The sequence below is a fragment of the Plectropomus leopardus genome, chromosome 14, assembly GCF_008729295.1.
Source record: "Plectropomus leopardus isolate mb chromosome 14, YSFRI_Pleo_2.0, whole genome shotgun sequence".
Taxonomy (NCBI): Eukaryota; Metazoa; Chordata; class Actinopteri; order Perciformes; family Serranidae; genus Plectropomus; species Plectropomus leopardus.
The window spans coordinates 32,098,063-32,122,228 of NC_056476.1; the positions used below are offsets into that span (position 1 = coordinate 32,098,063).

Here is a 24,166-nt window from a genome sequence, read left to right on the forward strand (position 1 = left end):
TTAACAGTTAATCAGTAATGGTGGGGCATTGTTTCATTCGATAAGAGAATGAGGCATGACGGATAAGATTTTACAAACTTAAGTTACTGATGGGTAAAAAAAAATGTATTTGTGAAACTGAGTTTTGATCTGGATAGATGAGATCTATTATTGTAAGATGCAGCAACTTACGTTTTGTTTTCGTATTCTTCATCACTGCCTGTGGTGTAACTGGTAATAATATATTTTCTGTCTGTCTGTATTAAGGAACAGGGATGATGTCAGGAAGAGCTGATGACAATATCAAGTATCTTCTGAATACTTCCTTCAGCCATAGCCTCATTGACACAAGCTTGAGTGTCTTAGAAACATTAAGGGTAAACAACAAAATGAATGCAAGAGCCAACTATAAGATTGAAGTCTCTAGTCCAGTAGGCCTGCAAGCCTCTCTCTACTATTCTGCTCAGTCAACCTCAACTCTAGATTCAGGTGAAGTTTCCGGAGACGGCACTGTGGACGGATCACTTGAAATAGGTTTGTTCTACACCAATACCTCCTACACCCACAGCTACAACCTGCGTCCAGTAGATAGGGAGGGAAGAGGAGAGTCTACCTTGCAGTTCAACTCACCATTCATCAAAGTTTACAACGTGATCCATGGAGCCTATGCAAACTCTGAGTTGAATATTGTGTCCAAAACTAATGCCCTGGAGGATGTCCTCAAGCATGTAGCAGAGCTCAAGTATAACGATGCACAACTGATTCTAAAATCTAATGCTGTTGCCTCAGCGATGGGGAAATCCTTCAATAACAAAGCTGAGCTTGGTGTGTCCAGCCACATGACCATCCTCAGAATTGAGTCACAAGCAGATGATGAAACAAATAGGGCATACTCACTTATAACAGGATCCCTGGATTCAAATGGGCTTCAAGTGAACTCTGAAGGTTCCTTCGCCTTTGACATGGGTCAAGGATTGCACAAAGCTTCTGTTATGGTTGGCAGAAATGGCCTAACCACAAGTGGAACTTTCGGTATTCAGTGCAGCCCTGTCACAGTAGATAGTATCTTCAATGCTGCCATAGACAACAATGGGACCTACCTGTCCTCCAGGACCAAAGCAATGGCCGAGGATAGCAGAGGAGAGCTGAACATTGAGGGAAAAATTACAGCTGCAGAAGCTTCTTTGAATGGTGTCCTCAAGGGATATGCATACAATGCATCCACAAGAAACAACATGGATATTGTTCTGAACCCAAGGGCTTTGACCTTTACGAGCAACACCATGGGAACATTTAAGCAGATGAATACAAAAAATAGCCACACAGTGACCATCACTCTGTGGACCTTAGCCCTCCACTCCAAGACTAATAACTTAATCTGTGAGGATATTTACTACAAGCAAGACACCAAGGTTGATATGAAGCCATTTACAATGTCCTTTGATATGACAAATAATCTCAAGTTTTATGATGTCACTTTGAACAACGAAGCCCACATGAAGCTTGAGCCAATTAAAGTGGATCTGAGTGGAATTATGAAGGGAGCTTATGGAGAAAAAGACAACATTAAACATACCTATGAACTCAACTATGACAATATGGCTGGTACAGTGAAATGCAGCACATCTGGCAATGTAATGGACACCCAGCTCACTCACAACTGTGATCTTGAGTTTGCTGGACTTTCTTCCAAGTCAAACTGTGAGGCACAAATAAATTCTGAACCTCTACATTTTGAAAGCACCATTCGAACCATGGCACTGCCTTTCAGCCTCACTGTTAATGCTCTTATCAACAGTGAAGGAGAAATTCATCTATATGGGAGGCACACCGGACAGCTGTACAGCAAGTTGTTGGCGAAAGCTGAGCCCCTAGCTCTTGCATACTCACATGACAGCAGGGTAGCAACCATACATATGCTTCCAAGTGGGGAATCTTGTACTAATTTAGACAACAAATTTGATGCCCTCCTGACACCAAACAATCAATCTCTGACCTGGAAAGTAAAATCAAAACTGAACAACCATGCATATGACCAAGAAATCAGTTCTTATAATAATCCTGAGAAGATTGGATTTGAGTTGTCAGGATTAATGTTGACAGACATTTTCAGCAAAATGCGCAAAGATAAGAGATCAAAGAGATCAGAAATAGAAGAAGTTAGTGTTTCTAGTTTTTTCAAGTATGACAAAAACAGTGACTGTTATATCATTTATTTCCCATTCATTGAGAGCTTTCCTCTGGCTTTTGAGCAGCTCAAGAACACACTTGTGCAAACCCTAGAATCGCTTCAACAGTTCATCAACAGTTTAGATTTTAATCAGCTAATCACTGACTTTAGAACAAAATTAGATCAGCTACCAATGCAAGTGAGTGATTTCATGCGAGAAATGGACTTGGAGAATAAAGTGAATCAAGTAAATGCAAAACTTGATTATTTGATCAATGAGTTTTCTGTAAAAATAGATGACTTGGAGGTTGCGATGGAAAACTTGCAAAAAAACATGGAGAATATGGTAATAACCACTGCCATCAAAATGAGAGACCTCATCCTTACACTCAAAGACTATGTCAAGTCTAGACACTTTACAGATAATATAACAAATGTACTCTCACAAATTGGAAATACGCTTTGGGCATTTAATGAAAAGTATCAGATCAAGCAATCACTTGTCAAAGCACTTGATGCCATCGAGGACATCATCAGACAAATTGATTTACAGAAGCTCACAGAAAGCAATGCTGCGTGGCTGCGAGATTTGAATTCTAAATATAGAATCTTGGAGAAAATCAAAGACAAACTGTCCAAAATGAAACACGCCATTCAGAACTTTGATGTCAACATGTTTTTCCAAGATATAAAGGATTACCTTCTCTCAGGTGATTTGGCCATGTATATTGAGCAGCTATCATATAAAATTCCCTCCTCAGAGATAGCAAAAGTTATGGAATCTATGAATGATGTGATTGTCAACTGGATTGATGAATATGAAATCCCCCAAAAAATCAATGCAGTGTATTCTTACATTAGGGATCTACTTTTAAAATATGGCCTTGATAATAAATTTAAAGAATTAATGGTTCAGGCACTGATTCTCATTAAGGAGTTCAAGATTGAAGAGACTGTGCAGTCAATCGTAAATACTTTGAAATCTATCAACCTCGAATTTGTTTATGATAAAATCATGCAACTTCTGCACAGCCTGATAAGCCAGTTCAGAGCATTTGAGTTAATGAAAAGCATTGATGACCTCAATAAACACATTTCTTCAATTTTAAAGTCAATGAGGGAATTTGACTACAGTGCATTTGTTGATGAGACCAACAAAAAGATTGCTGGACTAACAAACTATATCAATGAGCAGATTAAAATATATGAGGTTGTCCAAAAAATTGAGGCAGTTAGGGAATTTATTAAAGAGATTCAAAGTTCCATCTTTACATATCTGGATGAACTCAAAAGCACAAAAATGTCTGACATGCTAAAGAAACTGAAAAATGTGATTGATAATACATTTTACAATGACATTAAGATGAAAGTGCAGGACATCCTTGAGGACATGCATCAAAGAACCCTTGACATGGATATCAGAAATGAAATGCACATTTACTTTCAAAGAGCAAGTGAATCCTATAGCAATGTGGTTGCTTACATTTCTGTGCAGATAAACCGACTGATAGAGAAGATCAGAGATGTGGCTGACCATGAGATCATCACCCAGATGAAGCAAATTGTAGATGGAGTTTTGGGTGCACTGAAAAGAGCTGAGATTGAAGTTCCCACTTTTACTATACCTCTCACTGACCTTGTCATTCCAGCATTTTCAATCAACCTGAACAAACTGCAGAAGATCAGCATCCCAGCTCAAATTACAGTCCCTGAGTTCACCATCCTTAACTCCTATACAATTCCTGCCTTCACCATAGACTTTGATCAGATCAAAGCAAATATAATTGCAATCATAGACAAAATCAGAGAATTTGAGATCCAAACGTCTGACCCTGAGGCAATCTTTGGTGACTTAAAAGTCCTCTACCTACCTCAAATACCAGATCTTACTTTAAAAGAAATAACTCTTTCAGAAATCAAATTTCCTACCTTCAACATGCCCAAATTAAATCTGAATGATTTCAAAATCACAGTGCTTCCAATTCCAGAGATCAAATTACCTGATGTTCCCAGTAACATTTGTATCCCAGTTTTCAGTAAACTGCATGGAGAATTTAGAGTCAACTCCCCAGATTACACTCTTGTGGCTATAGGAAAGATTGAGAACTCAACATCCACACCAAAAAACCCACAGTTTACAGCCACCATTACTTCTCTTGCCAAATCATCTATCAAGCCCCTCGAACACACTTTTGAAGCCACTGCTCAGTTGGAAGCTCCCGGAATGAAGAAGTTACTATTCACAGAAACAATGAAAGCGAAACATATGGCCTTCTCTTTTGATCATGAAGGGTCCTTGACACTCACTGGTGCCTCTGCTGAAGTTTCTGCAAAGACCATGACCAAGGCCACAACCCAAATGTACACAGCAGACTTGGTAAACAATATGGTGCTCACACTGAGGAGTGGAATCTCTGCAACCATAGACATGACCTATGACCACAGCTTGGACATTCCATCTATTGAAACTTCAAGTCAGGCATCAATAAAACAGAATATAGCAGCCACCATGGAATCAGGCAAAATTACTGTGACTAGTGAAACCACTGGTAATGGAAAGTGGTCTGTTCAAGACTACACTGATGAAGGTACACACAAAAGCAATGCAAAATTTAACATCAATTTTAGCACTGCCGAGTTAACTTTTGTAGGAGAAACAGACTGTAAGGCCATGAAATCTAGGCAAACATTGATTGCTGAATCAGTGATCTTAAGCCATATCAGTGTTGAAGCAAGGTGTGAAACTGAAGCTCCATCTGTCAAAAAGAGTGTTATGGTATTAAATGGACAGGCTCATATTGGGGACTTGAAAGTTGCAGTGAAAGCTTCTCATGCTGCTGAATTCACTGAAAGTCTGACTGGATTAATGGCCAACTCGCTGGAATTTGTGACCCATCCATTTGAGATTGCACTTGATGTTACGAATAAAATAAACTCAAAGATGTTCTTCCCCCTGAAACTTACCGGTAAGGTGGATCTCCAGTATGACTATGGTGTTACACTAAACTCTGTCAAGCAGCGAGCTTATTGGTGTACTTTGGCAAGATTCAACCAGTATAAGTACAATCACAGCTTCACAGGAGAAAACAATGAAAAGGACATCTTATTTTACTCATTAGCTAATGGAGAGGCTAATCTGGACTTTTTGACAGTTCCTCTATCTATACCAGAAATAACTGTACCTTATCTTAGAATTAAAACCCCTGAGGTCAGAGACCTCTCACTGTGGAAAAGTGCTGGATTCGAAACCTTGCTTACCATTCCTCAACAGTCATTTGATATAAATCTGAAGCTTCATTACTACAAGAACCCTGATACACACAGCTTTAATTTACACCTTGAACCAATTTACAGTGCAATCATTTTTAATGCCAACATCATCCATGCTCAATTTGATCATTATAGAGAAAAAGTAGTATTACTTCTAAAAGATTCATACAACCAAGCAAAGTCACAGTATATCAAACACAAAATAGACACTTCTAGCCAGCCTCCAAGAATATTCACTGTCCCTGGATACAAAATACCAGTATTCAATATTGAGGTCTCTGCTTTCAGGGCTGAGATGCCAGCCTTTAGCTACTTTGTTCCTAAGGAGGTCAGTACACCAAGCTTCAAAGTTCCAGCGCTGGGTTTCTATGTGCCATCCTATACCCTTGTGGTACCATCTTTGGAGTTAGCTGTCATCTATGTTCCAGAAACATTAAATGAAATAAAACTGCCAACTTTTACACTACCAGCCATTCAAAACAACATTTTGATCCCAGCCATGGGAAACATTACTTGTGACTTCTCCTTCAAATCTACTGTGATTGCCTTAAATGCTAATGCTGGCCTTTACAGCCAGTCTGACATTGTTGCTCAGTTCAGTGCTTCCTCAACATCTGTCTTTAAAATTCTTAATGGAAAAATAGACGGTATAACCAGTTTGACAAAGAAGAGAGAAATTAAACTAGTTACCACTGTATCACTGGAGCATAACAATGTGGAAGCAAACCATGAATGTGCTGTTAGTCTCACCAAAGAGAGCATTGATGTCTCCATAGCCAACAATGCAAAAATCAATCTACTTTTCCTCAATCTAGAATTGAATCAGGAACTCACAGGAAACACAAAGACCAGGCTAAATGCTACTTTCAAGAAAAAAATTAACTACATGTTTAACATTCCTATGATTGAGTCTATAGGTAAAGGGAACCTTGATATGAACTGGGCACTGGAAGCACTTTCTTCCTATATGTCACTGACGACCTCCACCCAAGGGAAGTCAGACATGATTGTAATGGATTGTTGTAACTTTGCTGGAGATTTAGAGAATGAGGCCAGTTTCTACCTTGATGCAAATATATTGCATTCAGCTATCAGGACAAACTTAAACTTGAACACTGAAAAACAGGACAAACAAAAGCGAAGCTCAAGCAATAACATCTTCCAGTTTGATGTGAATAAGAACTTGGTTCTTGAGGTCTCCTTGCAGCGAATGTTTGCAACAGTTGATTACACCAGCAATAACAATATTGATTTTGCATATTTCAACACATATGGAAAGCACATTGTTAAAGGAGAACTAGATTTTGTTCCCATGGCAACCTTCAAGACTACATTAAACATTGATGCAAGTCAGCCAAGTAGTTTGGCTCATGCTGGACTCTCTCAGAGCATCAATCTTGACATCAGCTTAGAGAGGCAGTCTTTCACCTGGAGTAGTAAGGAAAAGCTGACATCTCTCATGCATGCTTGTGATTTACTCATGTCAAATGATGAATCCGAAGTACGCATGGACTTGAGTGGATCAATGGAAGGCCACCTAGCTTTCTTGAAGTCAGTTAAGCTTCCTGTATATCAGAAGAACCTCTGGGATGTTCTCAAGTATGGTCAAGTCACAAATATGGACAACTTACAGTTTCTTAACATCTCTAGCAGCATTGTATACACAAAGTCAGTGGATGGCCAGGAGTATACAATACCATTTGAATGGTTTGAAAACAGCATCACTTTTAGGATACCTGAGATTAACATTGCCATGCCTCCTTGGGCAAAACAAATCCCACACTCCATAAGGAGCATAGACATGCAATTTGAAAACCCTGATGTCCCTGATAATATCACTCTTCCCCCTGCAATCTCAGTTCCATCCTTTGATGTGCCATTTACCAACTTGCATGTAGGACCCTTTACATTTGATCCCAAGAACCTTACCATCCCTAATGTGATCACCTCTACAGCCTTTGAAATCATGGTGCCTGGTTTGCCAATTCTGTCTGTGCCAAGTTATAACATTGAAACAAAGTATCTACAGTGGAAAATGACATTCCTTTCATTTAAGATGCCACAATATGGAATCGCAGTCTCATCTTTCACACTACCAAAATCCTTTACCGTTGGAGAGCACACCATCAGCCTACATGACATCACAAATCATATTTCAAACTTCAAACTACCAACCATTGTCATCCCTGAGCAAAAACTTGAAATCCCCAAAATTTCTCTACATCTGCCCTCAAGTGTGTTTATTCCATCTTTTGGAGCCCTAAGTGCCACTCTGAAGATTTCCTCTCCTATTTATAATGTGTCAACAACTGCCAACCTGGAGAAAAAGGACTCTGGCTTTGTGACTTCTCTATATTCCATCTGTACCTCAACCATGATCTTCTTGGAATATGAGTTCTCTGGTAAGACAGGAACACACTCAAGACCATTTTATGTGAATCACCAGATCTAACACATTGCATGTCATATTTTATTTTGCTTATGTTCCTTCAGCCAGTGCAACCCTTGGCTTTGATAATGGAGTAATCAATGTAAATGGGAAGTGCAACTTGATTCACAGCGATGTAAAGGTCAATTGCCAACATGTTTTGGCACAGAACCTAAGGTAAGAATACACAGTATATTTTGTGCTTCATTTTTTAATTAAATGGAAAATTATTTGCTTATTTGCCTGTGAAAGAAAAAAGGGGAAAAGATGAAGTTAGTCATGTAAAACAATGCTCATGGCAAGGTAAATATTGACTTTTTGTTTCATAATTTTTGACTTATGTTATTGTTTTTTTCACCCTGTAAATCAACATTTTGACTAACCATAAATATAAGCATTTTTTTCCTTTTGTTGTGACCTACTTTTCATCTTTTTGTTGTCTTTAACTGGTGGAAATAAGCTTTTATACATCTCAATTTCCAAATAGATATGTTCAGTGAATCCAAGAAATCTTCATAGGGGTGGCCAGATGGGACGGCTGAAAATCTTTGGGTGGAACACCAAAACCAAACTGCATAACAGAATTTCAGCAACTTGACTGTGCTGTTTGAAGTTTATAGGCTAGACATAGAAAAATATGTCAATATGAGAGTGAGGTAATCACATAATGATATAACTGACTTTCTTACTTCACAGTTAATATTACAATTATCTGATTATCTCTAATTATCTGTGTGTTATGTATCTATACATGCTAAGCAATTTATTGTTCTTTAAATAGGCTGGTTGTCACTTCCCTTAAAATGACAATTATAAAGCTTTGTTTTAAAGGACCACATTGATTGTGAGGAACAAAACATGATCAAAACAAGCTCTCTTAAGTTTCGGGGAGACTTGAGAGAGTCTTGAGGTGAAAATTCAAGGGAACCCTTTGAAATTGACCATGCTAGTTGTTCCTTAATGGTCATTTACCTCATCACTTCATGCAAAGTTGTTACCTAAACTACCTAAGCTTCCTAAACTGTTGTAATTAAACTGATAAGTGCATGTTATTCTTCTGGGGTTTTGGTCAGTTACTGAACAGCTTCTGGTACATTACCACTAACACCGTCTGGACTTGAAGAGAGTCAGCCCTGGTTTGCATGTAGTCCCCACAACTAAATTGTATTACGATTAGATTTAGGATCTGGACAAAAAATATGCATATGTGTATGAAATTGTGTCTGCATTTAATCAACCAAAACTCAGAGTTAGTTTTCAGAGCTACTCTGAGGGAAAACAAACAAGACCCTTACTCAAGATGTCTCATTGCTGTTGTTTATAGATGCTATTCTTGGTTGAGCAAGATGAATTGGCCTAATGTTACATAAATACAGCTGGGTTTTTTTTTGTTTTTTGTTGTTTTTTTTCAGGATGAAGCACCAGACCTCCCTGGCTAATTCAATGTAAGTAATTTTTTTTTTTTTTAATATTTATTTTCTGCATATTTAAACAGTTCTCACAAGTTCTCTCTCTAGAACATATCTCCACTATCACCTTTCTCTTTTTTAAAGGGAGTCTCATCATAGTCTTAATGTTGACATCACCAGCCGGACATTTGTTGATGTGAGCTTTCGCTTTGCTTTCCGCAAAGATGGAATAACTGCATCTATGTCTTGTCCATCATCTGGGTTCCTTGGATTGCAGTTTCAGCAGAGGTCTCAGTCACAGTTATATGGAAAACTGTTCAGTCGATACCTGGTAAGACATTCTTGTAGCTGTTTCATTTCCACATTGTTGTCAGTGCAAAGCATTTTTAGATCTACAGATGGATTGTAGCTGTATGTTGTCCAATATGACAATGTTTTAACAATTATCCTCCTCAATTTCTTCCCTCAACTTCAGTCCTCTCCTGAAAAGGATACTGATGTTATCACTGCCAGAGTCACACTGAGAAAGCCTCAAAAGTTGATCTTACAGATGTCATGGAATTGGGACTTCTGTCATGATGTGGTTGAGGGTACCAAGGACAGGATTCCTGCTATGACTGATGCTGTGTTCAAGTTCATTAACAAGTACCACACTGACCACTTTGGCTTTGATCTCAACCGTGGCGGCATGAAGCTGAAAAACACAGTTTCCAATGGCATAGAAAGAGCCTATCATGAGGTGCCTATGTTTCCTGACACACTGCAGAATTCAATCAAACACCTCAGTGATGAAGGACAGGACATGTACAGAAAAGCTTCTGATGGCTTGATGTCCTTGAATGTCCAGGATGTTATAGACACATTGACTCATGAGGCTAGACAAGTCTTGAATCACAGTGAAGACAAGATTTATGTCTTCTTCGATGCAGTCAGACAGTCTTTGAGTGACACAAACTTTACATTGCCTGGATCTGAAGAATGGCTCTCAAGCCTGGAGATGTCCCAGCAAGCTCGTTGGTCTGTATCAAGAGTCACTGACAGGACAATACAAAGGTTTTCCAGCCTCATGGAGAAGATTACTAGGTACATCAGGGACATCAAGTTCACCTTACCTGAAACTGATGTTGTTGTCAATGGAAATGTGATCATGGATAAACTAATGTCCTCTACAAGATCTGCGTATTATCAGCTTAGACATTCAGTTAGCAGGGGGTTTTATTTGCTTCAGAATACAGTTTATGATCTCCTCCAGGTAACTGCTGAAAAAGCAGAGAATTTCATCACCTACCTAAAAGATGAAAATGTGGAAATTGCTTCTCAAGTTGATGCCATTCATGCAAAGATTCTGCAGTCTTCAAACCAACGTACTAAGGAGGCGAAGAGATTTGTGGCTGAGTATAAAGACCACGCCAAACTGAAGATTCAAGAGGCTTATACTGCTTTAAGTATGGAGCGGGTTAATACCAATGCCAAGGAGTTTATCAGTATTTTGCAGTCACCTCTCTACAGAGGACTTAATGAAACTATAGATCTACTGAGTAGGACATCCCTTAGCACAGCACCATACATTAGAGTGAGCAATAAAAAGATGGACATTGAAATTCCTTTACCCTTCCTCTGGAAGGCTAAAAGTGAATGGCCAATGTGGTCCAGTCAGTGAGTGATGGCTCTCCTGTGGTATCATAATAACTGACTTAATTTGTCTGTGAATAAAATGACTTTTGTGTAATGCCATGAAACATGTTTAAATGTGTTTTAACTTATGAAATATAGACAGGCTTTTCATACGAGAGATTTCTTTAAATTTGACAATTGATAAAATTATGACCTACCACGTTTGTTCGATGATTGTTTTCAATTAAACAATGATGAATACAGATTTTTTGTGTTTGTTATACTGTACCAACATTTTCAGTAAATCAATAGGCCTGTATCCTTTGGATGTGTATGACAGAATCAGGGCCCAGTGGTGGAGCTCCAAATGTTTTCTGACAAGCCTGTTGCTTTTGGGTTATTTAAATACTTTTAACTTCATGTCCATTATACTTTCACTGGATCTAAGCAACAGTTGTTTTTTCATTCAACTCTGATAAAAGAGCATTGAAAACTGATCAAATTGCTTGACTAGCCAGCTGGCTAAGACTGGTACCTTTAAAGAAATGTTGATTAATGTGTGTTGTCCTTATAAATAAGATAAATGAAATGAAATTAAAAGACCTGTCAAGACTTCAAAAAATAGACCTTTAAAATCATAGCTATTGTGTTTTGTTGATGTCTTTCACTTCTAAATTAGTCATCTTCAACATTTGTAGTTTCAGAAAACAGTTGGAGAACACTTAGATACAAGATAAGATGTGGGCTCTATGAGATGATTTTTCCTTGGCAACTATCAAGTATTTCCCGAATGATGTTAACTATTTTTAGGCAGTACCATGCCTCTGTACAATTTGAGCACAAGGACTTTCCACTCTGTACTTCTATTCCACAACATTTTAGAGAAATATTGTACATTTTACTTCATTTCATTTATCTGATAGCTACAGTTAATTGGGATTTTTCAATTAAGGTCTTACATTAAAGAAAACATGATAATATACAAATACATTATTGGAAACATTGCTTGTGACCCCTTACAAAAACAAATAAACAAATAAACAATCAACAACAAAAGAAAATAAAGCAGACATTTCAGATGTCTATTAGTTGTTAAAAGTTCTAAATAAATATTTTCTATCTGCACTCCCACAAGGTTTCATGTTTCATTTCAATGAGATCTGAAGAGGTCAAATTATTAAATATTCCACAAGTTTAATAAAATAAATTGTTATATATTGACAGCCTAAGCTGAAGTTTGTCCCTTTTGAGTTCCTGTTGCGCCACCCTGTGTCGTTGTGCTTACGTCACTGTAACTTTTCAGTCCTGACTCTGACACTGATTACAGGCCCACGTGAAAACCTCTTCCTGTCTATTGCTCATTATTATTAGCTGTATTACCTGCAAGGTTAGGGATATACAACAAAACTGGCAACAAGTTGACAAGACTTCACGTTGTGTTTGTTATTTTCAGTTAAAAGTCAGATTTTAATGGGTTTTTTCGCATGTGTACAGCATGAAGCTGTGGCTAACTGAGCTAAACTCTTGACAGAAAGCAGGGCACCAGGCATCAGAGTGCTGGTTCAAGGACTTAGACTGCAGGAACTGTGGCAAGAAATACCATATTGAACATGCCTGCAAAAACAGGAACCGCCCAGCTCTGTTAGGCCGCAGGTGGCTGAATAAGCTCAGGCTGAACTAGAAAGAGGTGTTCCTCATTGAAGATGGGAACAAAAGCCCCCTACAGAAAATTAAAGAAACATTCCAAAGTTTTGACGGGGAACTTGGCAGCATGAAAGACTTTACTGTTAGGCTGACAGTAAAACCTGGAAGTATCCCAAAGTGTCTTAAAGTGAGACCTGTCCCATATGCCATCAAACCCAAAGTTGAGGCAGAGTTAGACAGGCTAGTGAAAAATGGGGAACTGGAACCTGTGAGCACAAGTGACCAAGACACATCCATAGTCCCAGTCATGAAAAAGGATGGAACTGCCCAGATCTGTGATGACTTTAAAGTCACTGTGAACCCAGTCTTGACACCTGAACAGTATCCATTGCCCCTCATCAATGTCCTTTTCTCAGGCTTGGCTGGAGGACAGAAGTTTAGTAAAATAGACTTATGTCAGGCATTCCTCCAAATACACGTTGACTCACAGGAACAGTTGACCATAGTGACACACAAGGGTCTTTTCAAGTATCTGAGGCTCCCTTCTGGTATTAACTCTGCTCCAGCACTGTTCCAAAAAGCAATGGACCAGATTTTAAGTGGCCTTCCAGGGGACCAATGCTAACTAGATGGTCTGCTCATCACAGGTCCAGATGAGGAGTTGCGCTTGCAGAACCTGGACACAACACTACAACAACTGGAAGAGTATGGTCTGAAAGTACGGAAAGACAAGTGTGAGTTTTTCAAACCCTCTGTCGAGTATCTGGGACACGTCAATGACAGCACTGGACTCCACAAGGCACTGTCAAAAGTGAAGGCCGTTGTGGAGACTCCATCCCCAGAGAATGTCAGCCAGTTAAGATCATTCCTTTGTCTGCTGTCATACTACACAAAGTTCATGCCTAACCTGGCCAATAGCCTCAAGCCACTGCATGAACTCCTAAATACTACCAAGAAATGAAAGTGGACAGACAAATGTGAGACTGCTTATAAAGAGTTGAAGCCAGCCCTCTCTCACTCTGACCAAGCACCACTTTGACCCAGCTTAGAGCTGGCATGTAAAGCCTTTCCTTATGGTGTGGGTGCATTGGTGTCACACATAATGCCGTCAGGAGAAGAGAGACTGATCGCTTTTGGATGCCGAGCAAAGCAGAAAGCAATTATGCACAGACTGAGCGTGAAGCACTGTCTATTGTGTTTGGAGTGAAAAAATTCCATCAGTCTCTCTGCTACTGACTGACCACCATCCTCTCACCTCCATCTTTGGTCCTCACAATGGCATCCAGTCTCTTGCAGCCAGTAGGCTGCAGTGATGGGCTTTGTTATTGTCCGCTTTGTTATTGACATCAAGTATAGGAAGTCGGATGAGCACAGGAATGCTGACGGGCTCTCATGTCTCCCATCGCCTGTCACACACACTGATCCAAAACTAGCTGAGATCTTCTCCTTCATGGAAATGACTGCCGCTCCAGTAACTTCAGCTCATGTGAAAAAACACACTTGCACAGACCCAGTCATGTCTGAAGTTATGGACAATGTCACTAAGGAGAGAAGAGGAGAGATGACACTGAGCTTGAAACCTTACCTGGTGAGACAAAAGGAGCTTTTAGTCCAGTCTGGATGCCTGTTGTGGAGAGAGAAAGAACTTACCGAGCTACACTCTGGACACTGTGGTGCAGTGCGAATGAAAGAGATTGCACGCAGTTATTTCTGGTAGCCATGTGTGGATGCAGCTATTGAGGAGAAAGCTAAGTCATGCTCTGCCTACCAGAAACTGAGAAATCTCCCACAGCTGGCTCCATTACATCCATGGGACTGGACTAAAGAACCATAATAGAGAATACATATAGACTTTGCAGGACCACTGGAGAACATTGTTCTTAGTGGTAGTCGATGCTCATAGCAAATGGCCAGAGGTCGCTGTCATGAAGAGCATGTTCCCGGAGAAAACTATCGAAGGGCTAAGATCCATCTTCAGCTGCTTTGGTCTGCCACAACAGTTTGTAAGTGATAATGGCCCAAGACTGGTGTCTGAAGAGTTCAAAACAGTCAAGGTCTGCACCTTATCACCCAGCAACCAATGGGCTCGCTGAAAGATTTGTTCAGACAATCCTCTCACAGTGCACAGTCTCTAAACAGGCGCCTTAGTACTTTTCTCTTGTCATACAGGCACACCCCTCATGCCACCACGAAGGTGTCTCCTGCCTTAGCTATGCTCAAGAGACAACTGCATACTCGACTCAACCTCTTGAGAGCTCAACAGACAAAAGATGTTGTACACCACCAACAGAGAGTTCAAGTGCAGAGACGAGCAAAAGCAAAGTTTTGGAGTTTCACAGCTGGAGACAGTGCCCTCACCAGGAACTACACCAAAGGTGTGAAGTGGATGCCTCCAACAATAGTCGCAAAGACAGGTCCTGCGTCCTACACAGTTAAGACCAAGGATCATGGCATCTGGAGAAGACACATTGATCTGCTGCTCCACGCTTGTGATTCACGAGATGACACACCTCAGCAAACATCCCTTGTTCAAGAGCAGCAGACCCGCCAGGAAGAGTCTCCACCACTTAATGAACACCCAAAGTCATCTTCAGGAATGGACATTGTTTATAGTACACCTGCGCCTGCTCCGGTGCAGACACAAGACATCACATCTCCAAGCTGGGGACTCGTGCAGTCCCCACCAAGAGACAATATAACTGACATGCAAACGGGTTGTGTTTACCCCAGGAAAAAAAGACAACCTCCTGATAGACTGACATCATAGTCTGCAGACAGACCTGATGTTGGAGTTTTTAAGATATGTCCCTTAGTTCTATTGAAAAGTGCTGATTGGTAATAAGGACTGTGAGTCTTAAAAGAGATAAAACAGTTTCTTTTTACAAAGACTTTTAAGTAAGACACTGCAATGGCAAAATATTTCCTTATGTTTGTTTTTTAAGGGGGAGGGATATGTTATATATTGACAGCCTAAATTGAAGTTTTACCCTTATGAGTTCCTGTTGCGCCACCCTGTGGTTTTGTGCTTACATCACTGTAACTTTTCAGTCCTGACTCTGACACTGAATACAGGCCCACGAGTACTCCTCTTCTGTCTATTGCTCATGTTTTTTGTTGTATTACCTGCAAGTTTAGGGATTGTACAACATAAATAAATAGATAACTACAAATGACAAAAGACACAGCCCAACAATGACAAATAAAAACAACACTTTTTGTGACTGAACTTATTATTTTCTTCTTTCCCCTTTCATAAATCAATCACAACCCCTTATATTTATCTTGTTAGTGCTACAAGTTAATTTTTCTGCAAGATAATAAAGCTGAAGTTAAAGCAAAAGGTGGCTTTTGGCATCACAATCTCATGCCAATAACACTGTCAAAGCTGCAGTTTTTTATGAGTTTGGAATGAGAATAGGCTGGAAGGACGGGGAGGGATGCTAGCGTGAGACGTCGCGAGATTTGTGCGTGATTCAACATGGCGCTCAGGCAAGCAGCTCAGCTCAACCCCAAACGCCAGCTTATACAAGCCCAATAATTCAGTTAAACTTACTGTTACACGTTTTCCCCTTTCTGCAATAAATCTGTCTGATAAATCCTGGACGAAGAGACCGTGGAAAGCCTGCAGGATTACGTCGACGAGTGCTATTACAGACTCGTCATGAGGAAGGCAACCAACACGCCAACTTCTTCCTCAAAGAGAAGCCGCTCGGAGAAGTCTCCAAGTGCCGCTTCATCGCCCGAAAGAGACTACGGAGACATCCTAGACTCAATAGATAGAAAGCTAAGTAGCTTTGATGCCCGCCTGGCTCTGGTGGAAGTCCTCCACAGAGAGTTTCAGGCGCTACGTGAGTCTCTGGAATTTAGCCAGCAACAGGTGGCCTCGCTAGCGGCTGAAAACGAGACCCTGTGGGGCTCAGTCAAATCGCTCACCGAGGGTATGACGAAGCTTTCTGAGGATAACAAATGGATGAAGGAGTCCATCCTCGATATTCAGGTGCGCAGTATGCGAGACAACTTGGTTTTCTCCGGGATCCCAGAGCGGGCAGAGGAAGATCCCGAAGCGTCCATCAAGGAGTTTCGCCAGAAACAACTGAAACTCCCAACGGACACTGTGAAGAACATCACCTTCCATCGGATCCACCGCCTTGGAGGGAAGAGACCGGACGGCCGGCGCCCGAGACCCATTGTTGCGAAGTTTGAATACTTCAAGCAAAAGGAGCTGGTGAAGAGCCGAGGCAGGGAGCTGAGAGGAACAGACTTCAGCGTGAACGATCAATTCCCCAAGGAAATCCTGGAGCGCCGCAGATGCCTGTTCCCAATCAGAAAAAAATGTATTGACGGAGGATCCTGGGCTATCATCACTGTGGACAAACTCTACGTTAATGGACAGCTGTTCCGTGATCCAGAAGTCACTCCTTGGCTCTACTGAATGCACGTCTTCTCCCGCACTTAAAGGTAGTCTCCGAGTAAGGTAATACAGAACATTGTTACAGAACAATTCCTCCACTAACTTCCTTTTGGGCCTTCATTAACTAAAATCACAGTGCACGTCTCATAATGTACTGTTTTCCTTCCAGACTGTTAATCTGTATATTTGTGTTACCTGTTCTGTTTGTTTTGTTCCCTGTTGTAGTTGTTGTAATGTGTCACCACTTATGCTTAAATCTATCGTGTTTCAATGATGCTCAGTCCGACCACATATTTTACAAGGATACACTTGTCACAGACATACACACGCACACACAAGAAAACATATATACAACAACTTGTTTATGCAGGTTGTTCAGAAAGGCAGCTGCACACATCTAACACACACACACACACACACACGCACACCTCCACTTTATTTAAATTACAATTTATACTCAATAAGTTAGTTTAGATATGAACATGTTATGGTTTGTCACTTGGAATGTGCGTGGAATTGGATCACATGAAAAAAGACTCAAAATTTTTGAACACCTTAATAACCTTCAGGCAGACATTGTTCTATTGCAGGAGACTCACACATCCAAAGTAGGACATCATAAACTTAGTTCATCACAGTTTCCTCACACATACTTAGCTAGCTATAATACCAAGCAAAGAGGCGTAGCTATTTTAATTAGTAAAAAAAATACATTTCACTTGCAATAACACTATCACAGACCCAGAAGGAAGATTTATAATAATCAATATATCGACACATAATACAGAGTTATGCATTGCCAATATATATGGTCCAAATGTTGATGACCCCTCCCTCTTCCACAGCTTTTTCACTGCACTTTCGGCACACTCAGACACATACTTATAGTGGGAGGGGACTTCAACTTGGTAGGTAGTTATCGCCACTGTCAATCAAGTGATATAATAAAACAATACATGAGTGATTGTGGTCTCTGCGATGCTTGGCGCTCTTGTCACCCCACGCTCAAAGAATACACCCTCTTCTCACCAGTCCACCAGACTACTTTTTAACAAGTAACTCTATTATGATGGACATCTCTGACACACAGATTCACCCTATCACCATCAGCGACCACGCTCCAGTCACTCTGACAATCACTAAGAAAACAGTCACACCACCATCTAGACAGTGGAAATTTAATACATCATTGCTTAAGGATCCAGACTTTATTAAATTCTTTAAAAAAGAGTGGACAATATTCTCTGAAACAAATGACCTGCCTGACATCTCCTCATGTGTTCTTTGGGAGGCAGCAAAAGCAGCCATGTGAGGTAAAATAATTTCTTACTTTGCATACAAGAAAAAAAAGGAGAAAGCTCTTGAGATAGAATTAGAACAGCAAATTAAAGCTTTGGAGACAGCTCATGCCGCCTCCCAAGATAAACATTTGTCAAGCGAATTGAGAAAATTAAAACTGAAATTAAATGAATTACTTGACATAAAAACACAATTTCAGCTACAGAGATTACGCTTGGACAACTTTTAACACAGCAACAAATCCAGTAGACTCTTAGCAAACCAACTAAAACAGAATAAAGAAAAAGTAACAATTTCCTCAGTAAAGAACTCTGCTGGGAAAACAACCCGTGTCCCAGAAGAAATAAATAATACATTTAGGGATTTTTATAAAAACTTGTATTCATCACAAATGAATCCCTCAAACTCTAGCATAGATGCATTTTTAAGTGCAGTTGAACTGCCAAAATTAAATAATGAACAGATCATGGCTTTGGAGTCACCTATTTCAATAGAGCAGGGGTGGGGAACCTTTTTCATATGAAGGGCCAGTTCAATTTTTATAAAGTCCTCCGGGGGCCATCGAATGAACACATACCTCGTGGTGAAAAAAAATGACAAAAATGTCAGGTAACCACTTGTAAAGTTCTGGAATAAAAACTCAGACACTTTAATTAGAGTTGAGATTCTTTAGTGAACTCTGAAAATAATACAATTACAAACAATACAAATACAAGTTTTTCTCACAGCACTTTTACTTGTGTCCCCTTGTGGACTGTCCTTGTGGACTGAATTAACTACTACCACAACATAACACACAACACTTGCAAACTGACTATTAACACCACTGTTACTGCTCACCTAATGCGATGGCTGAAACTGTTTGTCTTTGGCAAGGCGTTGAATGTCAGCTGGCAGTGATGATGATGCTATCCAAAGCTGGTTTTCCAGGTTTGTGTCAGTGATCCTTGAACGCAAGCGAGTCTTTGCGAGAGTCAGTTTTGAGAAGAACTGTTCACAGCAGTATGTTGTCCCAAACAGAGATGCAAACTTCAGGGCTCCTCAGCAGGGGAAAGTCCTCTGCACAAATGTACAGTCTGTAGAAGTCCAGCAGGGAGAGGTTGTTGTATTTTGCTTTGAGCCCATTGTTGTTTTGCAGCTCAATTATCTCCATTTGGAGGTTGTCTGGGACATCAGATGGCTGCACATTAAATGGCATAGCAAACATGTCCAGTTCCTTTTGTACAGTTTTCATATCGTGAAACCTGTCTTCAAATTCCTGGAGAAGTTTTGCACACTCCTCAGCATATTCAGCTGTAACATCAGGCTTTTGCTCTTGCAGGGTGGGAAAGTGCACAGTGTTTCCTCTTTCCAGTTGTCCTTGCCACAGCCTTAACTTTGCTTCAAATGATTTCACATTTGAAAACAGGGAGCAGATGAGCTGGTTGGGACCTTGCAGCTTGATGTCTCTCTGTGATGTCGCTGTCCCCGGCTGCTGCTCCGCACCGGGGCAAACCCTCGCCCGCTCCTGGCCCCCTCCGACCGGGCGCAAAGACATCGCTGAAACAGGGGCCGCAAGCGGCTCCCCGTCTCCACGCTGCGCTGGAGCGGGACGCAGTTTCACTTTGACATTGCGCGGTGCGCGGCCCCGAGACTGCACGGCCACTCTGGCATCTCCCAAATTCTGCCCAGTTCGTGCCCGCGGGCCGGTCAAAACGGCTCTGCGGGCCGTATCCGGCCCGGAGGCCGGAGGTTCCCCACCCCTGCAATAGAGGAACTTCATGAAGCCCTCCAGCATATGCCCAACAAGAAAGCCCCAGGACCCGATGGTTTTCCCGCAGAATTCTACAAAGAATTCTGGCCACACAATCACGGAAGGGAGATCGGAATGGTTGCCAAAATTAAGGAAACTTCCATACTCCCTACTAACATGAACCGTGCAAACATTAGCCTCCTCCTTAAACCAGATTAAGACCCATCCAAAATTACTTTCCAAAATTAATTTATTATTGTTTAAAACAGATCTAACAGTCTCTCTTCCAATCTCCAAATGGGAGAAAGATTTATCCATCAACACAGACCCAAATTTTTGGATGCAAATTTGCTCAAATACCTTCAAAATGACCCAAAGCGCCAACTTACAACTCATACAGTACAAGGTTCTAAACAGAACACACTACACAGGACAAAGGATGCTCAAAATGGGCCTTACTCATAGAAACGTCTGTTTGAACTGCACGGGTGGCCCATTAGATATGTATATGCATGCTGTTTGGCTTTGTACACTGGTCAACATATTTTGGCAAAAGATTTGTGAAGACCTATCGACATGTCTAGGACACCCCATCCCTGCCTCCCCCTCACTTTGTTTGCTAGGTGATCTCACTAACATCAATATGGACACGAACAAATCCGACATGCTCCTTGCAGCTCTAAGCATTGCCAAGAAAACTATCCTCATGAATTGGAAATCCAAAAAGAATCTAAGTATAACTCAATATAAAAATCTTCTATTAGATCACATCTCCATGGAGAAAATGTCTGCCTGTACAAAAAATCTACTCACAGAATTTGAACATATCTGGACCCCAATAATTAACTTCATCACATAGTGTCGCTGGGGGTCAGGGCTTCGCCGCCCTGACTTCTGGGCTGGTGGCGGTGGATTCTGGTTGCCACGGGTATCCGGTGGCCGATTGATCCGTGGCCGCTGTCGCAGGGTGGCTGCGGGCCTGGCCTGGGGGGGGGGGTCGGGGGGTGCGGTGTGGGGGGGGTGCTCTGGGGGTTTGGGGGGTTGGTGGCCCTTGGGCCCTGTCTGGGCTGCCTCGCTGGTGCGGGTGGGTCTGGGGCTTGGGCCCTGGTGGCTTGGGGCCCGTGCTGTCCCCCGGCAGAGGGGTCGTGCGCATGCGGGGGGGGACCGTGATGGGGGTAAGTTTCAGGGCCAGTCGGGAAGCTGGCCACATGGGGACAGTCCCCACTTTACCTCCTTGTCGACCCCCTATTCCATTATATCTCACCTCATAAGACACTAGGGCCTTGTGGGGCGGGACCAGTGGGGCCAGTGGGTGGGGGGTTGGGCTGCATTATGGCGGCCTGGCCCTCCTCCCTGCTTTGGTCATTGCACCGCCCCTTAATTTTAATTGCACAGGAGACACTGAGGGCATGGGGGGGGTGGGGCATTTTGGGAGACTCCGCCGTCTACCAGCGTTGGGGCGCCCATGCCCTGGCCGTTACCCCCAATTTTAAATTGCACCGTAGTCACTCACACATCTCATAACAACCCCTACATCTACATACACACACCTTCACATGTATACACCCTGCATCCATGTTGGACAGGGGGTCGGCGGGGGCGGGGTGGGGGTCTCCCCCTGGATGGGGGGTCTGCAGTCTGGGGGAGGTGTGCTGCTGTGTGCTGCTGTGTGGCGGTTGCCCTGCCGGTGGTTTGGGTAGCTCTGGGATGCTCTGGACTGTGTCTGCACCTGTGGAGGGTTTGGCCTCTGGCTGGGCCGGGGGCCTGGGGTAGGGGGGGCTCTGGCCTCACTGTGGCATGGCGGGCTCCCCTCCGGGGGTCGGGGCATGGCTCTGGTTGGTGGGGCCCTGTGGCTGTGGGCTCAGATTGTGCCGGGGTTGTGGGCTTGCCTGTGTTGCCTCTGTGTTCCCTTGCCTGTTCCCCCTTGGGTGGGGCGCGTGGCTGTCTCTGGGGCACGTGGTGTTGGGTCTGTCGTGTTCTGGGGGGCTGTTGGGTGCTCTGGTGGCTTGGGTCTTGGCACTGGGACACAATAGTCCGATAGGGACACTTCCTTTGGTAGTTTGCCTCCCCCTTGCTAGCTTCCACTCACTCCCCCTTCCCTTTTTTTTTGATAGTTTTAATAATTCACTTTGGAGGTGTTTTTATTAATTGAAAAGAGTTATTGTTAAGAGAATAAATTGTAATACATTTTTATACATCCCACCGTAATTTTGACCCGCATTCATTGCTCATTACCAATTCCTTCAAATTCCATTACCAATTCCTCCACAGACACTTACAGTTTAATAATTATTTTTGCTTAAATAATTATTAATAAATAAATCCTGATTTGCTTTTGAACCACGTCTCTGTCTTGTAGTGCTTGAACCTGTGTTTGCCTTACTGCTTAGAACTGGGTAAAACTCCTTGGGTGAAAGTCCCTAGGTGGCGTTGTCTGGCTTGCAATTTGTATCATTCTGTTACAGCCCCTTTATAATATAAAAGTACCCACCACCACGTTGCCACACACTCAAACGTTGTGCTGTCCGGTAGCCATGCCAATAAATCCCAGTGCAGACTGCAACAGGAAGAAGTATATCAGACTCCTCCTTTGCAGAGCAAATCTGTTATGGCTCCTCAAGGCATCCAGACCTCTCATACTGCATGCCTAAGTTGCCGAACAGGACAGGTTAAGAAAAAAAAAAAAAAAAAAAAGAGAATAGGCTGGATTTTTAATTCCATGGATTCTCATGGGGGCATATGTATGTAAATAAACCTTGTATTCAGATAATAAACACACAATTCATGGAACATTGTGGACGATTAAGGAGAGTGGAACCGAGTTAACTTGTGAATAGAATGGTAAAATCAGTGGCCAATTGTGATATATCCATATTGACATTTTTTCATGTAGAAGATGCTTTTATTATGCTAATATTTTTCTAATTTATTTTGATTTTTTTTTTTTCAAACTAATTTTCTTCATCAACTTTTACTTCTTGCAATTTGTGGGGCATTTCTGGCCAACTTGTTCATTGCCTTTTACCCATGTTTTTGAAGAAACCAATTTGCTCAGGTTTCAAAGGGTTAAATAGCTTATGAAAGGCATCTCAATGCAACACAAGAAAACTGATGGTGAACAATACATATATTAATGATTGTATGCAACACACTGTTACTGTAAAATATTTTTATATTAGTGAGGGAATCATTTGTACAATTATTGTAACACCTCTGTGGTGTTCAGATAATTATATGCAAAAAAAATATCAATAGTGCATTATGATTTTTGCTTTGATGTTGCTTGGATTTTATGGAATGCATATATATACTGGAGGTTCTAATGTTCGGCACCATTTCACTCCTGATTTCAGAGAGAAGTACTGAGCTAGCGAGCTAAAACCAGAGACCACAGAGACAACCCCTATTGACCAGTAACTGATCTTAGTTTTACTGTTCACCATGGACAAGGTAAGAATATGTACCGTTATAAATAAATTGAAACTTTTCTTTAGTTATGCCTTTATTCGCTGAGCGAAGCTTGTTAGCTAACCTAGTTTTAGCTAGCTTTTAACAAAGTTCCAAGCTGAGTAGCTAAAATGTTCAACCACAAAAATAACTGCAATGGACCAGTGACTGACTTAAGTTGCACCCAAAACTGTAAGAATTAACCATTTCAAATCATTTTAAAGCTTTTTGCAGTTTTGTTTTAATTATATATGCCTGTGGTCATTGAGTAAAGCTTATTTGCTAACCTAATTTTAGCTAGCAGGTGACAAAGTTCCATACTTGCTAGCTTAAAGCTTCAAATGCAAAAACAAATGCCACGGACCATTGAATGATCTAAGCAGTACAATTTCAACATGGAGAATATAAGTATATAACAGTTCTAAATAAAATACTTTTTTTTTTCATTAGATATGCTCATGGTCCTTTTGTAAAGTTTGTTTGCTAACCTAATTTCAGCTAATAGGTAACAAAGTTCCATACTTGCTAGCATGAAGCTTCAACTGCAAAAACAGTGAACGATCTAAGTGGTCCAATTTCAACATGGAAAATATAAGTAAAATATAGTTAAGTAGTTATAAGTATATAACTGTTTTAAAAAAATGTAATGCTTTTTGCAGTTTTTTATCATTAGATATTCCCATGGTTGTTGTGCAAAGTTTGTTTGCTGACTAAATTTTAGCTCTTTTAGTCTAATCCTAACATCAAATAATTACAATAGAGT

At 41.2% G+C, this 24,166-nt stretch overlaps 1 protein-coding gene across 2 annotated transcripts in view; it reads left to right on the forward strand.

Annotated features, from left to right (window-relative positions):
- Positions 1-11,133, forward strand: part of apoba (apolipoprotein Ba) — a 35,270-nt gene extending 24,137 nt beyond the window's left edge. For both annotated transcript variants that reach the window (XM_042500936.1, XM_042500938.1), the window contains 5 exons: positions 247-7,821; positions 7,913-8,024; positions 9,260-9,292; positions 9,401-9,587; positions 9,732-11,133. In XM_042500936.1, the coding sequence (XP_042356870.1) occupies positions 247-7,821; positions 7,913-8,024; positions 9,260-9,292; positions 9,401-9,587; positions 9,732-10,916 (9,092 nt within the window). In that variant the 3' untranslated portion in view covers positions 10,917-11,133. The remainder of the gene's footprint in view (positions 1-246; positions 7,822-7,912; positions 8,025-9,259; positions 9,293-9,400; positions 9,588-9,731) is intronic.
- Positions 11,134-24,166: the final 13,033 nt, after the last annotated feature.